This window comes from Pleurodeles waltl, chromosome 6, assembly GCF_031143425.1.
Source record: "Pleurodeles waltl isolate 20211129_DDA chromosome 6, aPleWal1.hap1.20221129, whole genome shotgun sequence".
Taxonomy (NCBI): Eukaryota; Metazoa; Chordata; class Amphibia; order Caudata; family Salamandridae; genus Pleurodeles; species Pleurodeles waltl.
The window spans coordinates 1,006,779,260-1,006,805,644 of record NC_090445.1 but is presented as its reverse complement, the minus strand read 5'-3'; the positions used below and the strand labels follow the sequence as shown (position 1 = coordinate 1,006,805,644).

The following is a 26,385-nucleotide window of genomic DNA, read 5'->3' as shown; positions in this document are numbered from 1 at the left end:
AGTGAGATGACATGTTTCCTCACATTTTCACGTGCAACAATTTGCTGAATGTGCATTTCACATTTTCAGGGTTAGCAACATTCTTGAATTGATTTTTTTAACTACACAAATTGTTCTTGGACTATATTGAATTGTCATGTACATGCTTGGGTGTTCAGTCACAAAAATGCCAGGAGTAGCAGAAGTGACATCACATAGCCATTGGCTTTAATGACATCACAAGACGTGACATCATATGATCTTTGACCCTGATATTTTTCCTGGAAGGCATATGACATAATCCTAACATCACACTCACACTCCCTTTTCCCTCATTTGTTTTCATTCTCACTCATAAGCATTCACTATTAATATCACTCATACTTATTAACCACCCATCAGAAAAAGGTCTACAAATGCTTTGCACAGTGTTTGCATTACTTTTGTGATACAAACCGGGCATAAAGTATTACGATGGAATTTACTGTTCAATACATGCCCTGATTTGTGTTGGATAGTATCCTAAAGTAACTCAAAATTGTGCTATGCACTGTTTTGCAATATTTTGCGTCAAGTGGGTGTTCCATGGGTGGTGCATGTTTGTTCCCATGCACCTGCCATGGGTTTTGACTCAAATCCCTATTTACAAACGTTTGTAGAGAGGAACTTATGCCAAACTTTTTTACTCTCCAGGCACGCATAAATGTTTTTTATTTCTCAACGTTTTTTCAACTTTGCAGGGGTGCCCTTATCATACAGCACACATACAGGAAGCATACTTGTTGTACTGGAAGATACCCCCTTCCTGTACAAAACCCATGCTTTACAAAATATACTCACCCTCATAATATGGCGCAAGGGTGGGCACGTTGACATGTGGCTGCCAAAAGTGCACCAGCGCACGTGCAGTGAAACAATGCACCTTATCTTTTTTCTCTCCTTTTGATGCAAGGCAATGTAGTATCTTTGGTGCAAATGTTGTCTTGCATCAAAGGATAATAAGTCTTGGCCTCAATCTCATACAGTCTCACTCACTACCAGTCACTGACGCTCACTCACACACACACACACATGCTTACACATAGACACATGCTTACACATACACACACTTTTTCTCACCTAAACACATTCTCATTCATAAGCATGCACACAAAATATATATATATTTTTTTTTTTACTTACCACAGCTGCCAGGAATCGTCCTCTTCCAGCTATGTGTGCTCCACTTTGTATTGCACTCTTAGTGAATAATAAAATATTATTCACTACCAGTAAAAGGAAAAATGGGCTGAAAATAAAGACTGCAGAGCCACATCTGGGTTCTTGGTGCTGGTTTTGCCACCTCTCAGGCCAGAAGTCGCAAAGGCAGTGCAAGGGGGTCACAAAGAGCAAACCAGGCGCGCATCTGGAACTCCTGGCCACCCCTAAATGACGTCCATGTGTACAAGGCACCACATCCGACAACCTTGTTGGGAATATTGGATTGATTGACACACGTGATTGGCCAGATTGTTCTACTTTCATCTCAGGTCTTTGCTTATGCACCGTGAATCAATCTATGAACATGTATGAATAGGGAAATATGTGTTAATATATTACTTAACACTTGTGAATGAATAAAAAAAATCCCCGTGCTGTAATGCTGCCTATTCACAGTGGTAAACCCGTTTGCATTTTTCCGACTGTGGATGGAGTGGGGGATTGCAATATGTACAGCAGAAGAACAAGTCCCTTGCAACCCTCCAAACTCTATTTAGTAAGCATGATACAGAGGCCCATTACGAGTCGGGGGAGACTGTCCCACCTGGTTACCAATTTTAACGAGTGCGGGAATACCCAGTAAATGGCCGCAATAAGGGAAAGCACGCAGAATTGGACTTGTTAAATCCATGTCCGTTCATTGGTATTCATGATGGACAGCAATTAGGGTGGAGATACCAGCCACAATAAGTACGCCATAGGGGACTGCTTGATTGGAAAGGTGCTAGGTTAGAATGGGGCCTATAAGGGGATTGCAGGGCAGAATATTAAGTACAAAAATCCCATCGGGGCCCAAGTGTTGAAGCTGAAATGTGGAGGACCAAATATCGTGAAGGTAAATTAGCATAGGTACGTCCACATCTATGTCATTTGGAGATTTATATATCTAATCAAGCCAAATATATGTGAAGTTAAGTATAGTAATCCTAAACCTACATCGATATATTTTTATTGTCGTGATATTAAGTCCTCAGTATTTAGGCCTTGGTATTTTGGTTTTCCATCTATTTTGGAGTCAATATTCTGGCGAAATATCCTATGTTGGAAACCTTTCCATGTGTGGTGATTGGTCAGCGTGCACCCTAATATTGACTTAGGTCATTGCGACTGAGGAAAGAGCCCACACTTGCCTTGTATTTCTGATTTGGCTCCATGCAGATGTCTTGGCACAACCGCTGCTGAAAATCTTTGACATATATGTTAGAAATGGGGTCTTTGGTTGACAGTCAGGGTCCCCCCTGTTCAAGCAAGGACCCTCACTCTAGTCAGGGTAAAAGAGAATCACCCTCCGCTAACCCCTGCTTATCCCCTTGGTAGCTTGGCAGAGCAGTAGGCTTAACTTCAGAGTGCTAGGTGTAAAGTATTTGTACCAACACACACAGTAACTCAATGAAAACACTACAAATTGACACAACACCAGTTTAGAAAAATAGGAAATATTTACCTAAACAAAACAAGAACAAAACGACAAAAATCCAACATACACAAGTCAAGTTATGAATTTTTAGAGATTAAACTAAAAAATAGCGCTTAGAAACAAAAATGCTTCGATGAGATGTTAACACGGCGTCGTGACGGAGTCGTTCCCAACAAGCCGACACCAGCGGTGCCAGACACGGAGTCGTGGAGACCCCCAAGTACAGTTCCTTTGGTGAAGAGTGAAAACAAGCCGATGCGCGAAGGCGGGGATCGCGGTGTCTGTGCGAAAAGTTGAATCCGTGCACTTCGAGCGGCGTCGGTCATGACGTGGTGCGGCGACTTCCACGGAGTCGCGGACTTCAGCGGGGCTGCAGCGGCGTCGGGCCTGCGAAGAGCATCGCGTTCCAGCGAAGGTCACGGCGTCGGGTGCAGGCGGCGTCACCGGATTCAGCAGTGGAAAGAGAGAAGTCTTTGCTGTCCCTGAGACTTTAAACAACAGGAGGCAAGCTCTAAATCATGCCCTTGGAGATTTCTTCACAAGAAGGAAGGCACACAAATTACAGTCTTTGCCCTCTTACTCTGGCAGAAGCAGCACTGCAGGAAAGCTCCACAAAGCACAGTCACAGGCAGGGCAGCACTTCTTCCTCAGCTATCAGCTCTTCTCCAGGCAGAGGTTCCTCTGGGTTCCAGAAGTGTTTCTAAAGTCTGTAGATTTGGGTGCCCTTCTTATACCCATTTTAGTCTTTGAAGTCACCTTTCTTCAAAGGGAACTCACACCTACTTGTGAAATCCTGCCTTGCCCAGGCAAGGCCTCAGACACACACCAGGGGGTTGGAGTCTGCATTGTCAGAGGCAGGCAAAGTCCTTTCAGATGAGAGTGACCACTCCACCCCTCCCTCCTAGCAGAGATGGCTTATCAGGAAATGCAGGTTACACCCCAGCTCCCTTTGTGTCACTGTCTAGTGTGAGGTGAAAAACAACCCAACTGTCAAACTGACACACACAGGGAATCCACAAACAGGCAGAGTCACGGAAATGGTATAAGCAAGAAAATGCTCACTTTCTAAAAGTGGCATTTTCAAACGCACAATCTTAAAATCAACTTTACTAAAAGATGTATTTTTAATTTGTGAGCTCAGAGACCCCAAACTCCACATGTCCATCCGCTCTCAAAGGGAATCTACACTTTAATCAGATTTAAAGGTAGCCCCCATGTTAACCTATGAGAGGGACAGGCCTTGCAACAGTGAAAAACGAATTTAGCAATATTTCACTGTCAGGACATATAAAACACATTACTATATGTCCTACCTTAACCATACACTGCACCCTGCCCTTGGGGCTACCTAGGGCCTACCTTAGGGGTGCCTTACATGTAAGAAAAGGGAAGGTTTAGGCCTGGCAAGTGGGTACACTTGCCAAGTCGAATTTACAGTGCACATTTAAACATACAGACACTGCAGTGGCAGGTCTGAGACATGATTACAGGGTTACTTGTGTGGGTGGCACAACCAGTGCTGCAGGCCCACTAGTAACATTTGATTTACAGGGGACTTAACAGTAAAACAAATATGCCAATCATGGAGAACCAATTACATACACATTTTAAACAGGAGCACTTGCACTTTAGCACTGGTTAGCAATGGTAAAGTGCCCAGAGTAATAAAAAACAGCAAAATCAGAGTCCAGCACACATCAATAACCTGGGGAACAGAGGCAAAAAGTTAAGGGAGACCACGCCAAGGATGCAAAGTCTAACAATATACAATCGCCAGCATCTGATAGATTTTGATCTTTCCCCCAGCTCTTCCATCTGCTAATTAAGGCGTCGGGACGTTCACCTGCCACCACCCAGAGTCTCCCGCTCTCTTTTATGGGTTGTCCAGAAATATATTGTCTAAAAATGAAATATAGCATTCCACTGCTGCTTCCCTGCCTTAGCCTGTTTTATAAGAGCTGCAGGAGCGAAAGCAATGTATGATGCAACCAAAATTCCAATCTCATGTTATGCCTTCTAGGAAAAACACGCATTGGTCGCGCCAGTAAGTCTGATGTTGGCAGGGGCACTCAGCCTTTTGACTCTGTCAATGCTTGTTTTGTTTCGCCGTGGCTTTATCAAAACTTTAGTGTTGGAGAAGCTGTAAGGCCCTAACCAATTTTTAAAAAACACTGGCTTAACACAGAAGTGTTTTTGCTGTAAAGAAAGCTCCCATCACCCTAGTAGTCCATGGCACATAAGGGATCTACTTTGCATGTGCATGTGTTCCTTATGAAATTATTGAATTCTGTTACTCGCAGTTAGTCTATCCAGTGGCTGAGGTGGAGTGATTGATTGCCACATACTGAACGCTGTAGTAAGCTGAAGAAAATGGTGGCTGGCACAATAATACGAGAACAGGTGAAACGGGCAAGCTAAAAGCTCCTATTGATATGTATATTTTACATATAATTTTAATAAAATCATATTGTCTTGACTAGCACTAGAGCTAAAACATGAGTATTGCTCCTTGTAGTTAATGTTATGTAATTCTACAATCACCTGCTTCTGTACAAGAGCCGGCAAATGCGCGCCTGCCCCTTCTGTTAGTGACAAAATGTATGCTGATGTGCACATCATTATATTAGGCTACAATGACGTATTGTTTTTTTTTTTTTACTCGAATCCAGTGTCTGCGATTTATTCCTCACTTGTATGCTTTTGCTCAATACCATGTCATTTCCCCAAGTGGAAAGATGGCATAGGCCAGCATGTAGCTCCCTGTCCACCATAAGTGACTGAGCATTAGAGGAAGGCCCTGTACAGTCTCCTACGCGGTGTCCCTACTGAACGCATTATATACTTCAATGTCTTCACCTAGGCCTGAGAGACCAGGAATTATCCTCATCTCTAAATTCCAAAGTGAGAACCGACACCGGTACTGTGTGCCAAACCCCTGTGGGGGAATGCACAAATATGTGTATGTTGAAGCCCCATGTAGAAGAAGGGAGGATTCATTTTGAAGTGTGAGGCCCAAACAGACCTTCTGGACCAACCTTGATCACAACAACACATATACTCCCATAGCCGGGATCTCACTCTATACGAGTCATGGTGGCCTCGTCATCAATGGGTCATAATATAGTGGAGCAAGGCATCAGACCCAGGATACCTTCTTTTATGTCTCACGGAGTCTTCCAGAAGTCCATACCACTGGCCGCTGTAGCTTTCCAAATACACCATTCCCAATACTCTGCACTAAGGAAACATTCTTACAACCTAGACAGGAGGAGGGAAATTGGTGAATTTGGGGACGATCACTCCATTCATTTCTGTGACATGAAAAAATGCAACATAATTTGTTGTCCATGGCTGCTGACCTTGGATTTGCTGGAGACTTGTGACTGGCATTCCTGCAGCATTAAGGTTTTGTAAACACCCAGAAATAGATAAGTCACACTCTCAGGACCAAATTCACCCACCATGCTGGTGATCCTAAGGAGGTGACACTGTATGGCTTTTTACTTGTCTTCATCTAGTGTCTGAGGTGGTGTGTTGCTGCAGGGTTGTGGGTACTCAATCCTTTGGGATTTAGAGACACCAGTCTGTCCTTTCAGAAAACGTTAGCAGCTCAGGATTGTCATATCATCTACTTCTTCTGATTTTGAGCTATGAACTTTTTTGATCGGATCACTAGGGATAAGTTTCCCAGCAAAGACCATTATAGGAAAACACCCTTGGGTTTACTACAACACTAGCCTCTAAAGAGGCTTTTGTCCTTTTTGAGCAGTCTTCCATGTCTCATTCATCCCAGGACATTCAGGATAAAACATCCACCTAGCCAAGCACGCATCCACATGGTGCATTATACCACACTCCTGTCACTAGAGGACATATGACTGTGGAATATTCTTTGTTCCCAGCTCGCGAAACGGGCATGCGATGGCAGTATTTGCAGCACGCCCGTCTCAATGACCGGCGTGTTTGGAAAAACGTTTGTGTCAGAACGTTTGTGAGAAGAGGGACGATGAAGGAAACGATGCTTCGACTGAAGTGTTTCTTCCCAGCAGCTGCTTGTCAGGGTGGTTTCTGTCACAAATAACGCTAATTTAATAACGTTTTGGCTCCGTCCATTCAGATCTTTACATCTTAAATGTGGCAACGAGCAGAGAAACCACCCATTCTTCGAAACACGCGTACCTGTGAGAGATATCTATCACATAGTGGGCCTTCATGCAAGTCAAGTCGCCTCTTCATTCAAGTTTCGATCGGAGGTGAGAGAGCTGTGCAGATCTATACGGCTTTCCATAGGGCAGATTTCTCATCTAGTTTAGGAGTGGGTGTAGCTTCTACTTTAAAAAAAAATAACTAGAGCACACATTGTGCAAGTTGCCCATATCTCATTTTGGCTGCCATTTTCTGGTGTGCTTTCGGCATTTGTGGTTGAGGGCCTGGAGTTGTATGTTTCCTGAACATTTTTCATGAACTTCCAAGTCACCCAAAACCAACTTTATAAATTGTAACCTTAAAAAAAAAATCTGTTCTTCTTCAGCTGCTGCACTATTAATTAATCTACATTAGCCCTATTTTAAAGACAATTATTTCGTTTGGTTGTCTCTCCAGCTACTTTGGATTTCCAGTCTACGGATTTTCTTTTCAGTTTAGTTGGTAGTTCCTTTTAATACGCTTCCTGCAAGTTCAAGGTATGCTTTAGTACTTTTGGATTAATACACCAAATGGCCGGAAGTTAGGTTCATTGGTGAACCCAATTCCAAGGCAGTTGTAAAATTCATCAGATATATTTGTATGAGAGAAGGTTTCCCTGAATTTATCATCTCTGATAATGATGTACAGTTTGTTTCTAACGAAGTTGAAGATTTTCTTAAGCACAGTGGTATCAAACACTTAAAACGTTCTTTATATCACCCCCAAACAAATTGTCTTGTTGAACACTTTAACCCGGCCCTAGGAGGTAGTATAAAGTGGTCCCTGCAGAACAAGGTTGAAATTGTTTTTGCTGTTCAGTCGATGCTTTGGTTCTACAGGACTACACCACAGTCGTCTACTCTTGTTTCACCTTTCGAACTACTCTGGGGTAGGAAGCCAGCCATTGAATTTAGACCTGCGTGGATGTCCAGATTTATGAAACAAAAGGTAGATTTTCAAGGTCTAGAATGTCTTGTAAGAAAAAATGTCACCAATGTCCAAGCTTCTCAAAAGCATTATTATGTCAAAAGGATGAAAGTGTCCAAGATGTCTGTAAAAGTGGGGGATCAGGTTAAGATCAAACTTGGTGGTTATGTTAAGAAGGGTGACCCCAAATGTTCCGCTCCTGTTATGGTCAATAAAGTATGTGGTAATGCTGTCAGGGTGGATGTGGACATTGGTGGAATAGGGCTGAAGTTGTGAAGTTTCAGTCCCCATCTGATGACACTCAATCTACTAGCAGGGTACCTAGTAATGGCCATTTCAGTGAGAAAGAAGTAGTTAGTAATCGCGAGCAAAATGCCTCCAGTGGCATTAACGACAAGTTCACGTTAATACGCAAAAGTTCACGTGTACAATGCAAACCCTACAGATTTAGATAAATTTCTATTTTTTTTCTCATTATTGCAGCTTTATAGCCCTTAATGCTGAGTTCATGTTTCTGGAGATATTTTGTATTGTGTGTTTTTTGTTTATTTGTTATCTCGCATTTCTAGCGAGTAGGCTTAAGGAATAGCAATGTTATGTATTTAGATATTAGTATTTCCTTTTACCTCTCTAAGGTCTTACAAAAGATGTGTGCAAATATATATATGAATGTGCATATGTTTTTTGCTATCTCTTCAAAGTTTTATAGTAGTTGTATTCCTCTAGTATTTAGCTCTCTAAAGTCTTACAATAGATGTGTGCAAATATATATATGAATGAGCATATGTTTTTTGCTATCTCTTCAAAGTTTTATAGTAGTTGTATTCCTCTAGTATTTACTGCTGGGTTAGAATTTTAGTTTGCACTTATAATCTGAGTGATATTGTAGTGTTTTTTTCCTTCCAAATGTTTTGTGTAGAAAAGGAAAACACATGTAATATTCTTTGTTTACTGGCTCGCGACACGGAGCGGGATGGCAGTGTTTGCCGCGCGCTCGTGTCGATGACCGGTGTGTTTGGAAAAATGTTTGCGTCAGAACATTTGTGAGAAGACGGACAATGAAGGAAACAATGCTTCGACTGAAGTGTTTCTTCGCAGCAGCTCTTTGTCAGGGTGGTTTCCAACACAAATAAAGCTTATTTAACGACGTTTTGGGCTCCGTCCATTCAGATCTTTACAGAATGTTTGCATCCCTACAAGGCCATGTCAGCATTGCCACCTAAGGGAGTGAATGGGAGAATTCACACAGATTATTCAAGCAGCCTACAATATCATTAGCTTCTGTGGCACGTCATAGCATCCAAAACAATATTGCAGGGATGCTCGCATCCTTCACTCAACAACATGCTGCGGCCGTTTGGACCACCAGCTTTACTTCATACCTGACATGCCTCATTTCTCCATCAAGACTCCACGTCGGCCTAGACTGTTTACCCAGTTCAGAAACCAGCCATCTGCTGCAACTACAGAATGAAGGCCCTTGCAGTGCAGCACTTGGTTTCAAGTCTGATCTAAATGATATGCTCAACGCCACATATAGCCATGCGGGTCTAGCATCTACAATATATACAGGTGTACAGGTGTTTCATTCACATTCTGTCCACAATGGGGTTACATTACATCGATCAATAGATCACTCTGAACAGATGTGTTATATATGAGTATGCTCTAACTACCTTAGGGTTATGTGTTGTAACAGAAAATAATGACAGTGGGTCTTTATGTCTGGTTGAAGCTCAAACACACCATACAGCTAGGTAAAAGTAACTCTCAATTATGTATCCTCATAATGGAGCAATAAAACGAAAGGAATAAAGCTTTCCCATACTTTACACCAATTCTGTGGTCTCCAATCTCCCATGGACCGACTCCCACAGAAGACAGGAGACAACATCTGAGCTATGAGCAGAACTTTCAACTCCAGGCAACATGCACACAGGCTCCATTCTTTGTCCAGCTCCATGCATTTCCAAACTCTGCAGTTTCACATTGTCTTTCACACAATAATTGTATGGTCATGCCACTGTTGCATGGCACTATCATTAATATGACAATCAGAATTAAATAACATTTTCAGACATTCAAATCACGCCCATTCAGCTTTCATCCCAGTGTCTGCCAAAGTGAGAACCAGACCATAAGCATTTCCCTGAAATTGATGGACAATACCAGAGGGAATATGGATCTGAGTACAGTACTAGTCGTTGTTCAGTGCTAAGATGGGAAGTTCTTAATAACAATTGGAGTCTGGCTTATACACCCATGTTCTGTATGAGAGTTGTACCATGACCTGCTATGTCTCAAAGGGACCTGAAGGAACGAACATCACCACACAATGCTCAAAGGTGATTGCAAAGGCTGCTGCCTTGTTGCCACCGCAGGATATTTATTTGTACAACTTTCTGGAGTTTGGGTTGGATCTAACAAGAGGGATTTGCCATCTTCTAGCACCATCTTCTCAATACACTTTTACAGTCAGTGTACAATACGATGCACAGCCTGGTTGTGGGCCCACTCAGATGAATGAAGGAATCTGAAACCTCAAGTTCATGTCTTAGTAATATGACCCAGCTGTCTGCAAAGGCATTTTCTGAAGTATCATTTGCACTGTCAAGCCTTTCAAGCTACTTTGAGTGCAGCAGGCTACAGCAGGAGAGACAGTTTCGAACCCCATCTCTAACATAAGGTTTACATTTCTTTACTTGAAATCACTGAGAGTGTTTACCGCCAATTTTTAAGGTAGGGACACTGCAGTGCACCTAGACCCCATGACTAGATGGGTTTCTCAGGGGCAAGTGGTGCAAATCGGCCCATCAGGCAAAAGTTATGCAAAACGAAAGATTTGCCCCTTGATACCTGTAAAAGCACAAGAAACGGAGCACATGGGTGTTCACCACTATTTTCAAGAATTCCCCTGGGAGGCCCAAGACCCTGGCGGTCGACACAAACCTACTTATTGATGGATAAATGGTTAAGGAGCATGCATGTGGGCCCCCCTCTGCCGAGGGTCCATTGGCCCCCAGGCACCCCATCCCCTTGGGCCTGATGTCCCAGTGACCTAATTTCCCAAGACAAAGATATGGCAGTTTGTTGTGCATTGGTTTAAGGTCCTGGGGACCCTATCCTTTGGGGCAGAGCACTGCCTTCCCCACATAATCCCTTGTATTGTCTTTCTACTCCCCGTGCTCCTCAAAGTGGGGGGCCCAGCACTGCTTGTTGTCTGGTTAGCAGTGAACAATGTTTCTCAGGCCTGGAGCTAGCTGGAGCAGCCAGGGCTGGAGTAGTCTGAGTAAATTCTGTAATTTCTCATTACTCTTGTGACACGAATATTACTGAAAATTATGCAAATACACCCGTTTGTGAACTTTTTCAGTAATTTGGGGAAAAATGCCTGCCCAAGATCGAAGACACGGAAGGCAAGTGTCTGCTTTTGTTCCTGTTCTGTTATATTTAGCACTATTTTCTTATCGTAAAATGCATTCTCTGCTTCATTTTGCGCTAAGAAATAGAGGTAAATGGCAAGTTATGCTCCTTGCATAATTTTGTATAATTTCACACAATTTTGCTGTAATTTCACACAATTACGCTACAGCAATTTAAGCAGGTAACGCTCACCCCTAGTACTTGCATCTGGTTGCTAGGTGGACTCAGACACCCGGGACATAAAAGAATAACAAAAGGCACAGCTGCATTAAACAGTACAGAACAAACTGGGCAAACCCTCTGATTATATATTCACTGCTTAGGGCCTGGAGTGCACCATAACGCCTTTCAAGGGTATTTACATATTTTGTGGTCCCTGTGGTGCCTAAAGAAGGGGCAAGGGTATCACCAATGAGTTAAGTGTTGTGGGAGCGGGTGGCTGCACGGAGCACAGCAGGAAAATTGAGCCCCCCACAGACAAGGTTACTAAATTTTTAAGTACTCCTAGAGTTTGAGCTTTTGATTTTCAGCTTGGGATTTGCAAGCACTCTTTTAGTGGGTTCGATGGCTGCATTACGTGCCCTGTAAACATAAAGGAATTACTCCGATGCCCATGTAGTGGTTATATATAACATTGTCACTTTATTTTCTGACAGTACAATTCTTTTATTTATGAAGATTGTATTCGAATATGGTTCTGACATTTGGTTTATTGGCTTTAAAGATATTCTAACATGGAATTGTTGTTTTATTTAGTGTGATGGCACTTTGACAAAGGCAATAGCCTTATTTTAGGTACTGCTGTAATAACTACTTGACAAAGTCAAAAGGACTGCCTTATAGATTAATGTGGTGATCCCTTGACAAAGCCAATAGGCCTGCTTTATAAATTATGACATGCCCTTATATTGTGATGTTGGACCTGGTATAGGTGATTGTGAATATAGGGTTTAGGACCCACAAGGGTAAAATATGATTTGAGTGTCACTAAAGGTACTGTCATCTACTTGCTGTATCTATTTGTATTTCACTACATAGTATTTTGGTGTGTGTGTGTGTGTGTGTGTGTGTGTGAGATAAATGTAATTTTCCTATTTTAAAGAAAAGGCACTGACTGGGCAATCATTTATTGAGTTTTGCTGATTTTGTTCCAGTGAATTTACTAGCTCACATTAGTTCCCCAGAGTAGGACTTGGACTGTTCTTCTTCAATATCCTAAGAGAGTCAAGTGCTACAAAGGGGTTCTTGGTTCCCAGTAAGAAGTCAATTATGGATGGATTACTTGTGCAGGACTCGTGTCGTATTGTTTACACACTTTAATCACCATGTATGCACCTCTAACCATGATGTATGTACCCCCAACAACCACTTATTTAAATTTGATCCCCCTATGTGATCCTTTATTCCTTTGGATGCTCTGTGTTGGTCTTGGGGTAGAAAGATTTTACAGGGGTCTTACAGAAAATCCAAGTTTTTGATGGCTGAAACTCCTGTTGTGCATTTCGGTTATTCAAAACAACTACCTCTTCACTGTGCGACTGTCTTTTTGTCTATGACATATTCAAAATACCTCTACATTGTTGACAAATAGGGCAGGCATTATTATTATACATATATTTTAAAATCTCAAAAGTCACAGTTTGCATTTTAACCAATAGGTTTCATTGATCCTTAGTAAAAAGGATGACTGAAAAAAATCACACCAAAGTTAGCATTTCAGTAGAACTTTACTGAAGGAAGAAACATTGTCTTGTTTGCTGTACATCTGTTCAGCAGGGCTCCAGAAATTGAAAAGTGATTGGGTGTGAGCATAAAAAAGTTAACTTTCAGCGGTATCTTGAGAGTTGAACATGTGTATATTGACTTTGCAGATGTTTGAATGCTTAGGTTACTGTTTGTATTTTTAAATTTGTGTAGATTTATTGGGAGCGCATTTAAAAAGGAGTGTTGAGAAGGGTTAATTTACTATTAACTGTGGCCTCGTTATGCAGATTGAAATGTAATTTGACACACGTTTAGCACGTTTAGTCCTCTTTGGGCAAAGCAAGCTTTGTGAAGATCCGTAAGGGGGTGGGTAAAGTTGAAAGGAGGTGCAAAATGATCTCATATTCTGATAACTTTGGTGCTGTTTACTGAAAACGTATGAAATTTGTCAGACTTTTAGCACATAAAACCCAGGGCAGGAATCTTAGATTTAATGCATATCTTGGAAGGGTGCAAACAATTAAATGGGAGTCATACTATAATTTATTTTCTTATAACTTTGGCACATTTTTACTAATCTCCACAACACTTGACATATTTAACTAACTCTTGACATTTTGAGTTTTATAAAAATCCGTTATGAGGGGAACATGTGATAGGGTAGGCAAAAAGGCAACATTTCCCATCTCAACTGCTTTAGGAATCCTGGTTTTTCCACTACAGAAATACACCATGGCTTGATCTACAAGAACCCTAAGGTTCCTCCACTGGGCTTCACTTGCTAGCTGCCTGTCAAATACCACACTGATTCACCAAGTTTTTAGTACATGTTGGGCCCTATGGAAAACACGTGTTATGCACAGCTGAAGACCATGCATACTGGAGGACAGCAGCCTGCGTTAAGTTGGGTGCAAGGTTTGAACTGAAAACTCCTGCTGTCTTAGGCCTTCCTCCCAATAGGTGTTTCACAAAAGGCTGGCCAGCACCCACTATGTACTGCCTTTGGCCCAACAAGTGTGCCAGAGGGCCTGGCCAACCTTCTCTGCAAAAATATTCATCTTTTGCCTATCCCTTTACCTTTGCCCCCACATATTAGATCTTGTTGAAGCACTTGATCCAAGTGAAGCACTTGGTTGTTAATCTTAATTACGCATGGCAAGATCCAGGATTCAGCAAAATTGAATCACTTTTGCCAGGACACCATGGTCCATCAGGAAAGGTATATCCAGCTATCCAGGATGGCTGCCTCATCTTTGAACTACGTGGGAGTCCATGGTGTGCTGGGAAATGCAGTTCATTGGTCGGGCATTGTCATGTGGTGCATTCTCCGGGGGTGCAGATCATCAGTCCAGAAAGCACCAAAGATCTGCAGGAACTGCGGGCCTTACCGCTAAAAAGAGTATTTGCGAGCAGATTTGTAGCATCTCTTCCCTGCTTGCCTAGTTTCAAGTAGTAAATAATATATCCAACTATGCTCCTGACACATGGTTACATAGCTATTGCTACCCCCTGCTGCAGAGTTGCGGTGTGCATTGTGGTTGCATGCCACAACTAGCAAATTTCTGGGGCTTTTTTATTTTTATGATCACTGAATCATAACTAACCTTTAACTTTGTTTTGAATGAATCGCTTGGGTTTCTTATGATACACCATATTCACCTACCTGCACTATCAGCCAGGTCAGCACCAAACTCCATTCAGCCATGCACGGTGGAAATGGCCTACATTACTTTGCACTTAATTTTCTAACTCGTTGGCAGATTTCTCGTAGATTCATTAAATAAGCCAAATTTATTAGTGAATACAATTTGTATTGCCCCAATTTATCTTTTCTTCCCCATATGGCTCTGCTGAAAACTTCACATTACCAATAAAAGTCTAAACCTGCTAAATTTAATGGGGATCCATCACCATACCAAATAAATTAGTAAGTCATCAATTCTTTGACTCCACCTTTAGATCTGCCACTGCCCCTTGATTAACTGGAGTAAAATTGTGAAAACCAAGAGTCTGCCTAGCATGCCAAGGCTCTGCCAAATTTAATGTCGACCCATCAGACAGTGCCAAAGTTATGAGTAAATAACTACGTTTTTTATTTAACTATGTCCTTGTATCAGCTCTGCACAAAACCTCAAATGCCTGCACTGGGTGGCTAACTGCCTGCCACATTTGAGGCAGATTCATTAAACAGAGTCAACGTTACAAGCATATGTATTAGTATTGCACCCCCAACATAACTTTGTCCCCATTTGATTGATTGGCAGAAGTCTTTCACACCAAACAAAAACTAATCTTTCCAATTTTCTGCCATATTTGGTGCAGATTTTCACAGACTGCAAAACTAATTAGCAAACAAAGACTTGTTGCCCCCCTTTTTTAAATGCCATCCTTTAAACAATCTGCATGGATTAGCAAATGAACACTTTTTTCCTCCTCCCTTTTGTAGAAGGCCTTGTTTGATGGACTTGCACAGATTTGAAAATACCAAGAATAATCTCAACATACCAAGTGTCTGCCCATAATTCATGCATGTTGGTCAAACAGTGTAAAAGATATTAGCAAATCAAGAAATTACTTTTCAACTGACAAAGTACAGTTGTTAAGCCTTTCAAGTCAAAGTTAAAGACAAATGTAATTTATATTGCCCCTTCGCCCATAACCTTGTCTCCACTTGATTGATTGGCACAAAGCTTGACATACCTTTAATTGATTGGTGCCAATATTAGCAAATAAATACTTGTTTGCCCCCTCTCACTTTTGTAAAAGAGCCTCCCTTGATGGACTTGCACGAATTTGAAAATACTAAGATTAATCTCAAAATACTGTCTGCCAACATTAATGCATGTTACTCAGTGTAAAAGTTATTAGCAAATCAAGAAATTACTTTTCACTTGACAAAATACACATGTTAACCCTTCCAACCCCACCCATTACCTTTTTTCGCATGCTAATTTCTGAAAAAGAGTTACAAGAATTTCACCAAACCAAAAAAGCACACGTTTGATTTTCATGCCTGGTTCGTGTAAATCTTTTCAGCGGTTTTGGCAGTAGGTGTGAGCAAACTTTCTTATAGGAGCTAAAATGGGAAACACATCAAGTTTCCCTCGCATTAACGCTTTTCCACTACACAAAAATCCATGAATTTTGACATGCCAGACATTAGCTGACTTTGCGAGTAACAACTTTGGGGGCATTTCTGTCTATGGCTGCAAAAGTAAAAGATAAATCATAACATGTATTTTCAAGTAAAGCCTAACTTGAGAAATCATTGCCACTGAAGCTTGTATTCCATATTAAAATGATGAAATTTCCATTCTTCTAGCATATTATTGTGTAATTTTGTTAATTTGATGTTCGGATCGTTACATTAAGGGGCATATTAAAACTTTTTGCTGCAAAACTACGCTAACGCAGTTTTGCAGCAAAAGGTTTACTGCCAGCTTGCGCCATTCCTGAGTGCCAGCCGGGTGTCATAATAATTGAATAGCACAAGCCGGTGCTAAGCTAGCCGGGTGGGGTTGGCAGTATGGGGTTAGGAGGTTGTGTGTCAAAAAATGACGTTAAGCTGGTTAGGTGCAAAACAAATGCTGCTAACCAGCTTTGTGTCATTTCCAGGCATACAACCATCCCAAAACATGATTCCTGTCTTAGAAAAGACAGGAGTCATGCCCACCATTACAATGGTCAGCACAGGAGACCAGTGTCCACTGGGCATGGCCATTGTACCCAGTACCATGCAGGGGGAGGATTTTTAGGGCCCCCGAGGGCACTTTAAAAAAAACAAAATATTTACCTATACTTCCCCTATTTACCTGGAATGGGGTCCCCCATCCTCAGGTGTCCCTCTGGAGTGGGTGGGGTTGTTCCTGGGGCTTGGGGTGGGAACCTGTGGGCCCATTCCATGGTGTTTGACCAAGGAAATGGGTTCACAGGTCCCCTAACTCCTGGTCTGACCCAGGTGTTAAATGATGGCGCTAAGCAAGCCTAGCGCCATTATTTGGGACCTTATCCCACCCGTGCATCATTTTGGTATGGGGGGATAAATATGCCGCTATGGGGAGAGAGACATTTTTTGGATGGGAATGCCCACCTTGCATCTCATTGACTCGAGGTAGGTTCACGCATCCAGAAAATGGGGCAAACTCCAATATTTTTACGCTAGACGTATCTAGCGTCAAAATATAAATATGGAGTTAGGTTTTGCCACATTTAGGTTAAAAAAAATGACGCAAATGCGACACAAACAGAGTATATATATGCCCCTAACTTGCCTAAATTACTCAGAAGCACGGGAGTCAAGCAAACAACCATATATTGTTCGGCCTCCTGTGTCTTCTTCTCTACATGTTTTTGGCACAAATGCATCCTCACTTCAATAATGGTCACAAGGAAGTATTTTGAATTAAAATAAAAGGCAAAATTTCAGTTTTGCATTTGGTATCCTTTCAGATAATTTCACGTATTTTTCTTGAATTTAATTTAACCCCAAATCAGCAAATTACAAGATTTTTTTACGCTCTTAGTTAAGGTGGCTTTATTTATGGAAAAAAAAGAGGCATGCCCTGAAGACAGTTCATCAGCTATTACTCTATGGTTTTAACCTCTTGTGAGCTGTTTCTGGTTAGATAAATGTGTTTAAAAAAATAAAGCAAATATGTAAATCCATCTGACAGTACAATGTTGTTCATTGCAATTGTCAAGGGCGGGATGCATCAAGAATAGAAGAGCGGCCATATAGTTAATATTATGCAAAGCAAGGTAGTATAAAATCACCAGCGAGATAGCAGTAAGCATCATCGTGTGCATTACAAAGCAAATAAGCAGAAAAATAAAGCATTTCCAAGGAACGCCAAACGACCAGAAAAACAGCAGTTGATAGAGGGCAGGAGAGACAATGTGGCATTTTCTCCTTTGAAGTCGTCTGCTCCCTGCTACGCTCTCACGACCAGCGCAGAGCCGCTCTCTAAAATTCTCGAACACGAGCAGTGGGTCAGAGGATGCCACAAGAGGCTGACTGCTTCCATTTTCCAAGCTCTTGCTCACGCAGAAATGCGATCGCAGTTCAGAATGAGAGCATCCCCGGCAAACCAGGCAAAACTTTAGCAGGGCTGCAAGGGGCTTGCGATCTGTTTCTGCTGCGTCTTTCTCTATATATATTCTCTGCCTCGTCTTCCCCTGCCCGTTACCCCTCCCTTCGGACACCACTTCGCAGTGCGAGGGGCAGAGCGCCTCACCCTAGCAGAGAAGTTTCCGAGATGGGACTGAGGCAAGGATGCTGAAGGGGGCTTCTCCGGTATCTCACCAGAGGCTGCACATCTAAAGCTACAGGGAGCAGAGTCTGCCGGACCAGACCCTTTAACACCCCCTCTAACCCGCGCCACTAACGGAACCGGCTTTCTTCAGCACCTGGAGACCACTAAATAGGGAGAGGGTTCAGCATATCTGAAGGAAGGGGAGTTTCCTTGCAGCGACAGGATCCTGCATCCACGAGGCAGCGTGGGGGGTTCCCCTGAACACTTCCCACTGCGTCCAGCTGGTTGAGGGGTGAGGGAGTTATCGACATACAACCTGTTGAAGATTGACTCGTGAAACGCCAAGATAAGGGTCTCGCTTTATTTAGGGGGCATTTTCTACCTGGGGCTCCTGCGTCTGAAGATCAGAGGAAAGACCCTGCGCACAGGCGCTCGCCCTAATCACTGGAGATGGAAAATGACATTGGCAAGTCTGTTGACAACCAAATGGAAAAATATATGTAAATATGATTTTCCAAATTGTTTTAAGCTTTTTTTTCTGTTTTGTGCTTTCCTCCATTTCTTTGATCAAAAATAATTGTCTACATCTTTAATGGATTTAACAACACTCATCTCTTTTGCTTATTCGTTCTATTTGGTCTTGTTTCCTTGTATTTCATCAGTAATACACATGTTGATGGCTCCTTATCTTGTTTGCTTTATCAGTATTCTTCTCTAAAATATTTCTCCCTTCCTTCTCGTCTTTCTTTATTCACTTTCTTCTCCCTTTCTTCTTTATTCCCTTACCGGTTTCCTTCACTCTTTCCCTTACCTTCTGTCTCTTCTTTTTTTCCCTTTTCCTTTCCACCTTGCTCTCCTCTTTGAAACTCTGTCTCTCTTTCATTCCTTTATCCCTTCTTTCGCACTGAGCCCAGACCTTTACTTCCTTTGTTTAACTCTTACCATTCTGCCCTCTTTTAAATGTTACCCCGTTTTTTTCTTTCTGGCCCTCCTTTTAAGCCTAGCTTTCTTTCTCTCGCTCTTTTCTTTCCTTCCTTTAATCGTACCCATTTTCTCCTTCCCCTTCCTTCCCTTCCTTTTTCCTTCTTTATGACTTTTTTCTCCTTCCTTACATCTTCTTTCTCTTTTCCCATCCCTTTCTCCTGCCTTCTCTTCTCCACTTTTCCCCGTGTCCCTCTTTTTCTCTAGTTAACCACTTATTTCTTCTTCTCCCTTCTTTCTTCTGTTTTCTTCATTTCCGTTCATTCAGTTGTTACATTCTTTCTCCCCTGAGCTTCTTCCCTCATCTTTTGATTCCCTCCTTTTTTATCCCCCTTCTTCCATTCCTGCACCATTCCTTCATCTACTTCTTACACGTTTTTCATTGTTTCTATTTATTTTCCTTTCTTTCTTTACTTACTTCCCTGTTCTTCTTCCTACTCTCTTTTCTTCTCGTCGCACTTTTCTTTATCACTCACTTTCATTCCATTCCTTCCAGACGCTTGTTCTCCTCTCCTTTCATTATAACCTTCATTCATTGATAACCCTCTCTCCGTTGCTTCTCTACTTCCCCTTTATCCTTCTTTGTTTGTTTTCATCCCTTCCTTTATATCTGTCATACTCTTCTCTCGTTGCTCCTTCTCTCTGCTCCTTTTCTCCTTCCCTTTCTCTCGCCCTTCCCCCGCCATTCCCCTTCTCACTTTCTATGCCTTCCCTCTCCACCTTCGTTGCCATTTCACTTTAGCTGCTCCACTCTTTCATTTTAACCCCTTCTACACCTGTTGAATCATATTTTTAATTCCTTCTAGAGTAACAATAATGGGGAAATCGGAAAGCCAGATGGATATTGTGGAGAAATCGACTAAGGCTGGCAGGAAATCCTGGAGTTTGGCCGAGATCGGACTGTCGGTGCTGCTTCTCCTGATGACTTGTGCAGTGGTGGCCTTGGTGATTTTGTATACAAGCAGCAGGGGTAAGTCGCATTTTTCTGTCCAGTGCCCGAGAAATCCCAACACCTGTCGAAAACAAACGGTGTTTGTTGCAGCCCAGAGGCAGCGTGTGCACAGCTCTCACTGCCAGATACTGGAAATGAGCAGAGGGCGATGCTATCTTCCCTCTGTAGACTGTGCAGCTGAACAGAAGTGCACCCTCTCTTGTTTCTGCAGTACAAACTTACTGGATGAATGTGTACTACAAGATTTGGTAATCCTTTCATCAGCGGGTGATGTGTACTAAAACGATCCAAATAAGGCGGCCATCTAGTGAAATTATTTAAAAAAGTTTCCTTTGCTCACTCTCTCATAACCAACAGCCTTCAGCAAAGAGGAGTCCATAATGCCCCTGCGTTTGACGATTTCGTGTTGCATTTGGGGATCTATAGTTTTACTAATGACTAGGTGCCCTTCTTAAAGGATCGATCGAATGAAAAGAAAAATAGATAAAAAAAACACATTGGTTTAGTCAATCCTCAATCACCAGCAATCGCAAACAAGACTTCACGAAGTCTTGTTTGTTTGTTTTGGTCAAGTTGGATTTTGGGAGCTATTACTGACAACATTTTCTGGATGCCCCCATGGCAATTGGTCACTTTATGAAAGGTATGGATATTCTTAGGACAGGTATGGATATTCTTAGGACCTGAATCAATAAGCCATTTGTAAGACCTAATTAAGTTTCCCAGTGCCAGGATTCATGTGAGAAAATATATTTTTGCAATCTATGATACTTGAATTTACATTTGTAAATCAATACACATCGATTCAATATTACATCAGTGCAGTGTATTTTTGCGTGGGAGCAAATCTTCCAGGGGCTAGCAGTGGGTGACCCAGGATGCCCTGCAATACACAGGAACATCAATCAAGCTGTGAGTTTGTGGGGTTTAAATAACTTTTTCTAAGTCACATTTCCATGCTGCATACAATCAGAGACTTCTCTGGACTGCATGGACACAGATTCAACAAAATTCATCGCGCAGTTGAAGCACCACAACACACAATGGCAAGGACTTGTGCCTTCAATAGTTTCTCAATAGTCTCACTATCTATTACTAGATTAAAATTACAGCAAGTAAGCATGCAGGTAAAGCCGCTTTTGCTTTTTTCTTGATATTACCTTCCGGATCTTTGCCAGGAGGATAATGAGGTCGGGGGATTGGGGGGTGGGGGGGGCACCAAAGAGCAAGACTGGTGCAGCAATTGATAGTTCTGGCTATCCATAATTAATGCACATGTGTCATGGACAGGAGTAAATCTGTATCCGTGGTTGGAATGGGGATGCAACATCCCTAAAATTGCCATGGTTGTATGGAAAGGGGTTTCTCCAAGGAGAAATCCTAGTACTGAAAAAAAAACGTTTGGATAGACTTTTTTAAGCATTTATTGATGTGCAAATATATATCATGTGCACTTCTGTAGGTCCTAGTATTTTCATGTGAATGTTCTTGAAAAGCATCTTCCCAGGAAACTTGCTGAGATATGAAAAAAGTAAATCTTCTCCAAAAAATAGGTTTACATATATTGGTGTAGATTTATGATTAGTTTCATTGGTCAGACCCTTGGTTTTCACCACCCAATCCTGTATCAGCAACAGTCACTAACACTAAAGATAACCTAAAATTTATCTGACTGATGGTCTTTGGTTGGGCATTTTGGTCTATTGTCACAGCATTCGATAAATAGTTTGAAAGTCTTCTATTTAGCGAGGAAGTTCAAGCCTAAAGCATTGGAAATTTCTGATTTGTTTGCACTCTTTCACTCTTTTAGAATCTTATCCCTTGTATCTATTTTAGAACTTTGCTTACAATCCAAAAGTGGTTTGAACTGTTGCTTCTCTTATTATAGTTACACCATATTGTAGTTTAAAATGTTGGTGCTGGGCTAATGGCACTATTTCACCATAGCTTCATAGCGCTAACAACTATCTTTAAAAAATGTACATTTAATGTGCATACAATGCTTTTAAGCAGTGTGCTACAGTCATATATTTTTTTGCAAACAACTTCAGAGCATCCTTCCTCATTGAAAATGCAACTTTATCATCAGAGTAATTTTCTACAAGATGTGTAGGAGTGCAAGAAGTTCTAAAAATCCTTTTAAACTAAGCATTTATTTTCGATTCCAAAATTTAATTTTGATATCTTTTTTTAAACTCTTCTATGAAGAAGACTTAATTTATCCATAATATAATAAAATTATTGATCAACATTGACAGCCATTCCAGTTTCTCCAGATAAAGGCTGGACACCTCTATAGGAATATCCCAGCCACTTCAGAGTTTAGCAAATCAAATGAATAAAAACATTCTCATGTAAACCTTCTGGAAGATCATCTCAAATGTCTCTAAATCATTCATTCTTTTTCCATATTTGTTGTTTTGTTTACACAAAATTAAATATATTACATGAATGAATGACTTTTGAAACAGTAAGGGCCAGATTTAACGAAAAGTGGCGCAGAGCTGTGCTGCGCCAAAATTGGCAGCACCGCACTGCGTCACTTTAGAAACGCAGGGATGCATTGTATTTAATTTAAGTGAATATGGTGCACCTCTGCATTTTCCACTGCGCTGGGGCTAAATTTAGCTGTCTGCATTGAGGGGTGTGATTGTTCATGTGCAGGAAGGTGTCCCTTTCTGCACATAAACAATCACTAATGGCACTTTGGCACTTCTGTGTGTGCTGCACAATGCAGCACACAGAGAAGTGCCAAAGCATAATTTTCAAATGATTGTTTATGTGCAGGTAGGGACACCTTCCCGCACACAAACAATAATTTCTGGCATTTTTCTCTTTCTATGAGTGCTGCAGAAATGCATCACGCATAAAAAAAAGCAAAAAATGAGGAGGAATAAAAGTATTCCTCCTTGTTGCGCCTTGGTAACACCACCCCTGGGGGTGGCGTTAGATTTTGGCACTTCCTCAGGTTTACAAAATTTCATAAATCTGAGGCAGCGTCAAAATGCAATGGGTGTTGCTGTGGCACACCCACAGCAACATGCATTGCACACCCCTTCCACGCACAGTTCTGCGTGGGGAGGGGCCGTATTTACAGGGTGGGCTTGTAAATACGGTGCCGTGCTTAGCATCACAGGAGCGTCACAAAAAGTGATGCTCCTGTGGTGATAGGGCCCTATAAATATGGCTCTTATTTCCTTATGAACAATTTAGGCTGCCTTTTTTCTCCACATTTATCAAATTGTATACCAATGTTGTTAGTGATATTCTCAATATCTTAAGCAAACCTGAATACTGAAACTGTGGCGTTGAACTTCTATGCTTTACATCATAAGTTAATAAACTATTAGCAAAATTCCAAAAATAGCTGTTGAGAAAATTATTCCAGAGCTTGGTGATCCAGTAAGAAACCTGAATTCATAGGTCACCATAGTTCAGATTCTCATCAGCTCGAGTAGTGGGTGGATTCCCCAGGGTGGGACACAGGGGAGGAGGGTGGGAAGGGCACTCGGTGGAATGCAGAAAAAATGTCCCCTCTTTTGTTAAGCTATAGTGTTTCCTTAAGTAGACCTCTGCCAACCTATCAAGGCACTAAAGACATACGTTTCTTGACCTTGAATATTAATGGTTTAATGTGTCTGGGTCAGCGGAGATTTGTGATGAGGTACCTTGAAAAAAGCTTGGCCCATGTTATTATTTTACAGGAAATACATTTAACTTTGAACAAGGGTAAAACCCTTTTCTCTAAGGTCAGGTGGTTGGCGGGATATGTAGTCGCTGATCAACTAGGGCATTGTAAGGGGGTTGCAATCTTCGTAAGGAACTGAGCTGGGATTGATGTTACATTTTTAAAATCAGATAGCTCAGGTAGGTGAGCCTTAGTGGGCATGAGATGAGCTGGCTTAGAGTTTGTGTCTGAGAGATTTTACGGGCCAAACGCAGAGGACCCTCTCTATATAACCAACCTGGAGTGGAATTTGTTCGAGCTGACTGTCCCAGTGGTTCTTTGGGGGGATTTCAACACTTCATTAGTTAGACAGATCAACCTGGTGAGGCTGTATGCAAACGCTAAGGACCTGGCAGGTCTTTTGAAGCATGTTGCAGGATTAATGGTTGGTAGATGTTTGGAGACATCTTAACGGCCCAGCAAGAAGTTATACTTTTCACAGTAAAAAGTACGGCCACTATTCCAGATTGGACTATTTTTTCATCAATAGAGTCTTGGGGGCTGCAGTAAAGGAGATTAAACATCTTCCTGAGCATATCTGGGATCACTCTCTGGCTACTATGTTGCTCCATTTACCAAGTCATAGGCAGAATTCATGGTGGACTTTAAAGCGCTCTTACTGAGGGTGTGGCATCCACATTGAATAAAGCTGCTGTTGACTTTTTTTCTTGATAATGGTGACTCTGCTCTGCCTGGAATAATTTGGGAAACTTTTAAAGCCTACATTTGAGGAGTGTTGCAGAGTCAGGCACATTTTAAATATAATCAGAAAGGGCGGAATTGGCCAGATTAGAGCAAGAAGTGGGCAATCTAGAGGCTGCTTTACAGGCACAAAATGTAGTTATAGACAGAGATAGGACCCTGAAGCAGCTGTAGGAGGCACAGCTAAACTTTAAAATGAAGTTGGATATTATCCACAAGGAAAGGTGGCACCCTGGCTGCACTAAGCAGTTTGAGTACAGGGAGCGAGCAGGTGCCTTCTTGGCAAGGAAAGCAAGGGTCGAGAGGTCTAGGAACACACTCACAGAGTTGATTGTTAAATCTCAGGGGATGTTTCAATGAAAGTCGAGGATATGCAGGGGTGTATAGTTTCATTATTCACCACACTGTATACAGAAGCGGTGGTCCCAGACTTGGACAAATTTAAGGAATAGCTGAGGGCTTGGAACTTCCTGGCCTTACTGCAGCGGGTAGAGAATGTATGGAGGCAAAGATCTCCCTGGAGGAAATTAGAAAGCATTTGGCCCGGACTAAGAACGGAAAGACGGCAAGCCCTGGTGCCATCCCTTCGGAGCATTATAAGCTCTTGCAGGAGGAGATGGTGCCAGTATGGGAGGACCCATCTAATTCAATATATCAGGGTAAGGCTCAGGTACCTGACTTGTAGAAGGAAGCCACAATTACCTTGACATTAAAGCCCTCATTGTTATTGTTAACCCGTGGAGGCTATCCGCAGCACAATTTGTGGAAGGTGGCCATGGAGGTGGTGTGTTACTTGCCAGATGGAAAAATTTACCTTTAAATATCTATGGGCAAGTAAATCTAGTCCAAATGAAGATTTTTCTTTAGATGACTTATCTTTTTAATTGCACCCTTCTTACTTTCCTAAGAGTAGCTATTTATAAAAGAAAAATAACTCGTTTTGCATGGGCTTCGGGCAGCTGCCTAACGGTAGCATGGAAAAAATGAGACATAAGCTTGTGAAGGGAGTCCTGTCTCTGCAGGATCATTATTATATGGCTTTTCAACAGTAGGATAGGATGCTTCTGGGCACACCAACACCTCAATCTGGGCGGTGATTTTGGTAGAGATGGTTAGGGACTTGGGATGTGTAGGATTCCTATATAAGTTTGGTGCCCCAAAATTAAAAAGAAAAGTATGGTTTAAAGTCCTGCGGGCCTCACTGAGCTTATGGTTCCGAGTTAAGAAGCTTCTGGGTAGTGGCTATTATTTAGACTTTACACCTATTTGGGATTCCCCGGGCACCCCACAGTTTTTGTGGGATAAGCTGAGTCTCCCATTAAGGGAGGCAGGCATTATTATCTGGGGGGAGCTGTCCTTAGTCCAGGGTGTTTTGCCATGGGAAGTATTGAAAGCTAAGACGGGGGAATCTCTGTCAAGATTTAAGTATTTGAAATTGTCTTCCTTGTTTGCAAGCTTCACCCAGGAGATTCTTGGGAGTTCAAGTCATCATTGAAGGATGTACGGCCTAAATGTATAGAGGTTGAGGCCTAGTACTGGACGTTTCTTGAGAAAGGTGACAGGAAAATGGCAGCACCAGAGTCATTCAGGGGAGTGATTTAAGCTTCCTGTGGCAAACATCTTTGAAGCAGTTGTACTCAGTGGTTAAGACAGCCAATCTGAAGCAAAATCATTTTTTCACAGTTAATCAGTGATATGTGACACCCCAGAAGATCGCACAGTACTCGTGCCCTGCTATTAGAGTTTTTTAGGAGGACCTTGAGACTGTTATAAAGGACATCCTGGGGGTCGACATCAAGGTAAACCTCAAGTTGGTTTTGTTCGGGGTATTTGTGGTCTCACATGGCTATTTCAGTAGAGCATAGAGATGTCTATT

At 41.9% G+C, this 26,385-nt stretch overlaps 1 protein-coding gene and 1 long non-coding RNA gene across 3 annotated transcripts in view; one reads left to right on the top strand and one right to left on the bottom strand.

Moving 5' to 3' along the window:
- Nucleotides 1–26,385, top strand: part of MMEL1 (membrane metalloendopeptidase like 1) — an 892,805-nt gene that overhangs the window by 261,635 nt on the left and 604,785 nt on the right. Inside the window, exons 1-2 of one of the 2 annotated variants that reach the window (XM_069239921.1) lie at nucleotides 17,688–18,647; nucleotides 19,935–20,098. In XM_069239921.1, the coding sequence (XP_069096022.1) occupies nucleotides 18,598–18,647; nucleotides 19,935–20,098 (214 nt within the window). In that variant the 5' untranslated portion in view covers nucleotides 17,688–18,597. Of the gene's footprint in view, nucleotides 1–17,687; nucleotides 18,648–19,934; nucleotides 20,099–26,385 lie in introns of those variants that run through there. The other variant, XM_069239922.1, reaches the window with a different exon arrangement.
- LOC138300494 (uncharacterized) overlaps nucleotides 1–26,385 on the bottom strand; it is a 184,509-nt gene that overhangs the window by 45,948 nt on the left and 112,176 nt on the right. The gene's annotated exons all lie outside the window — the stretch shown is intronic.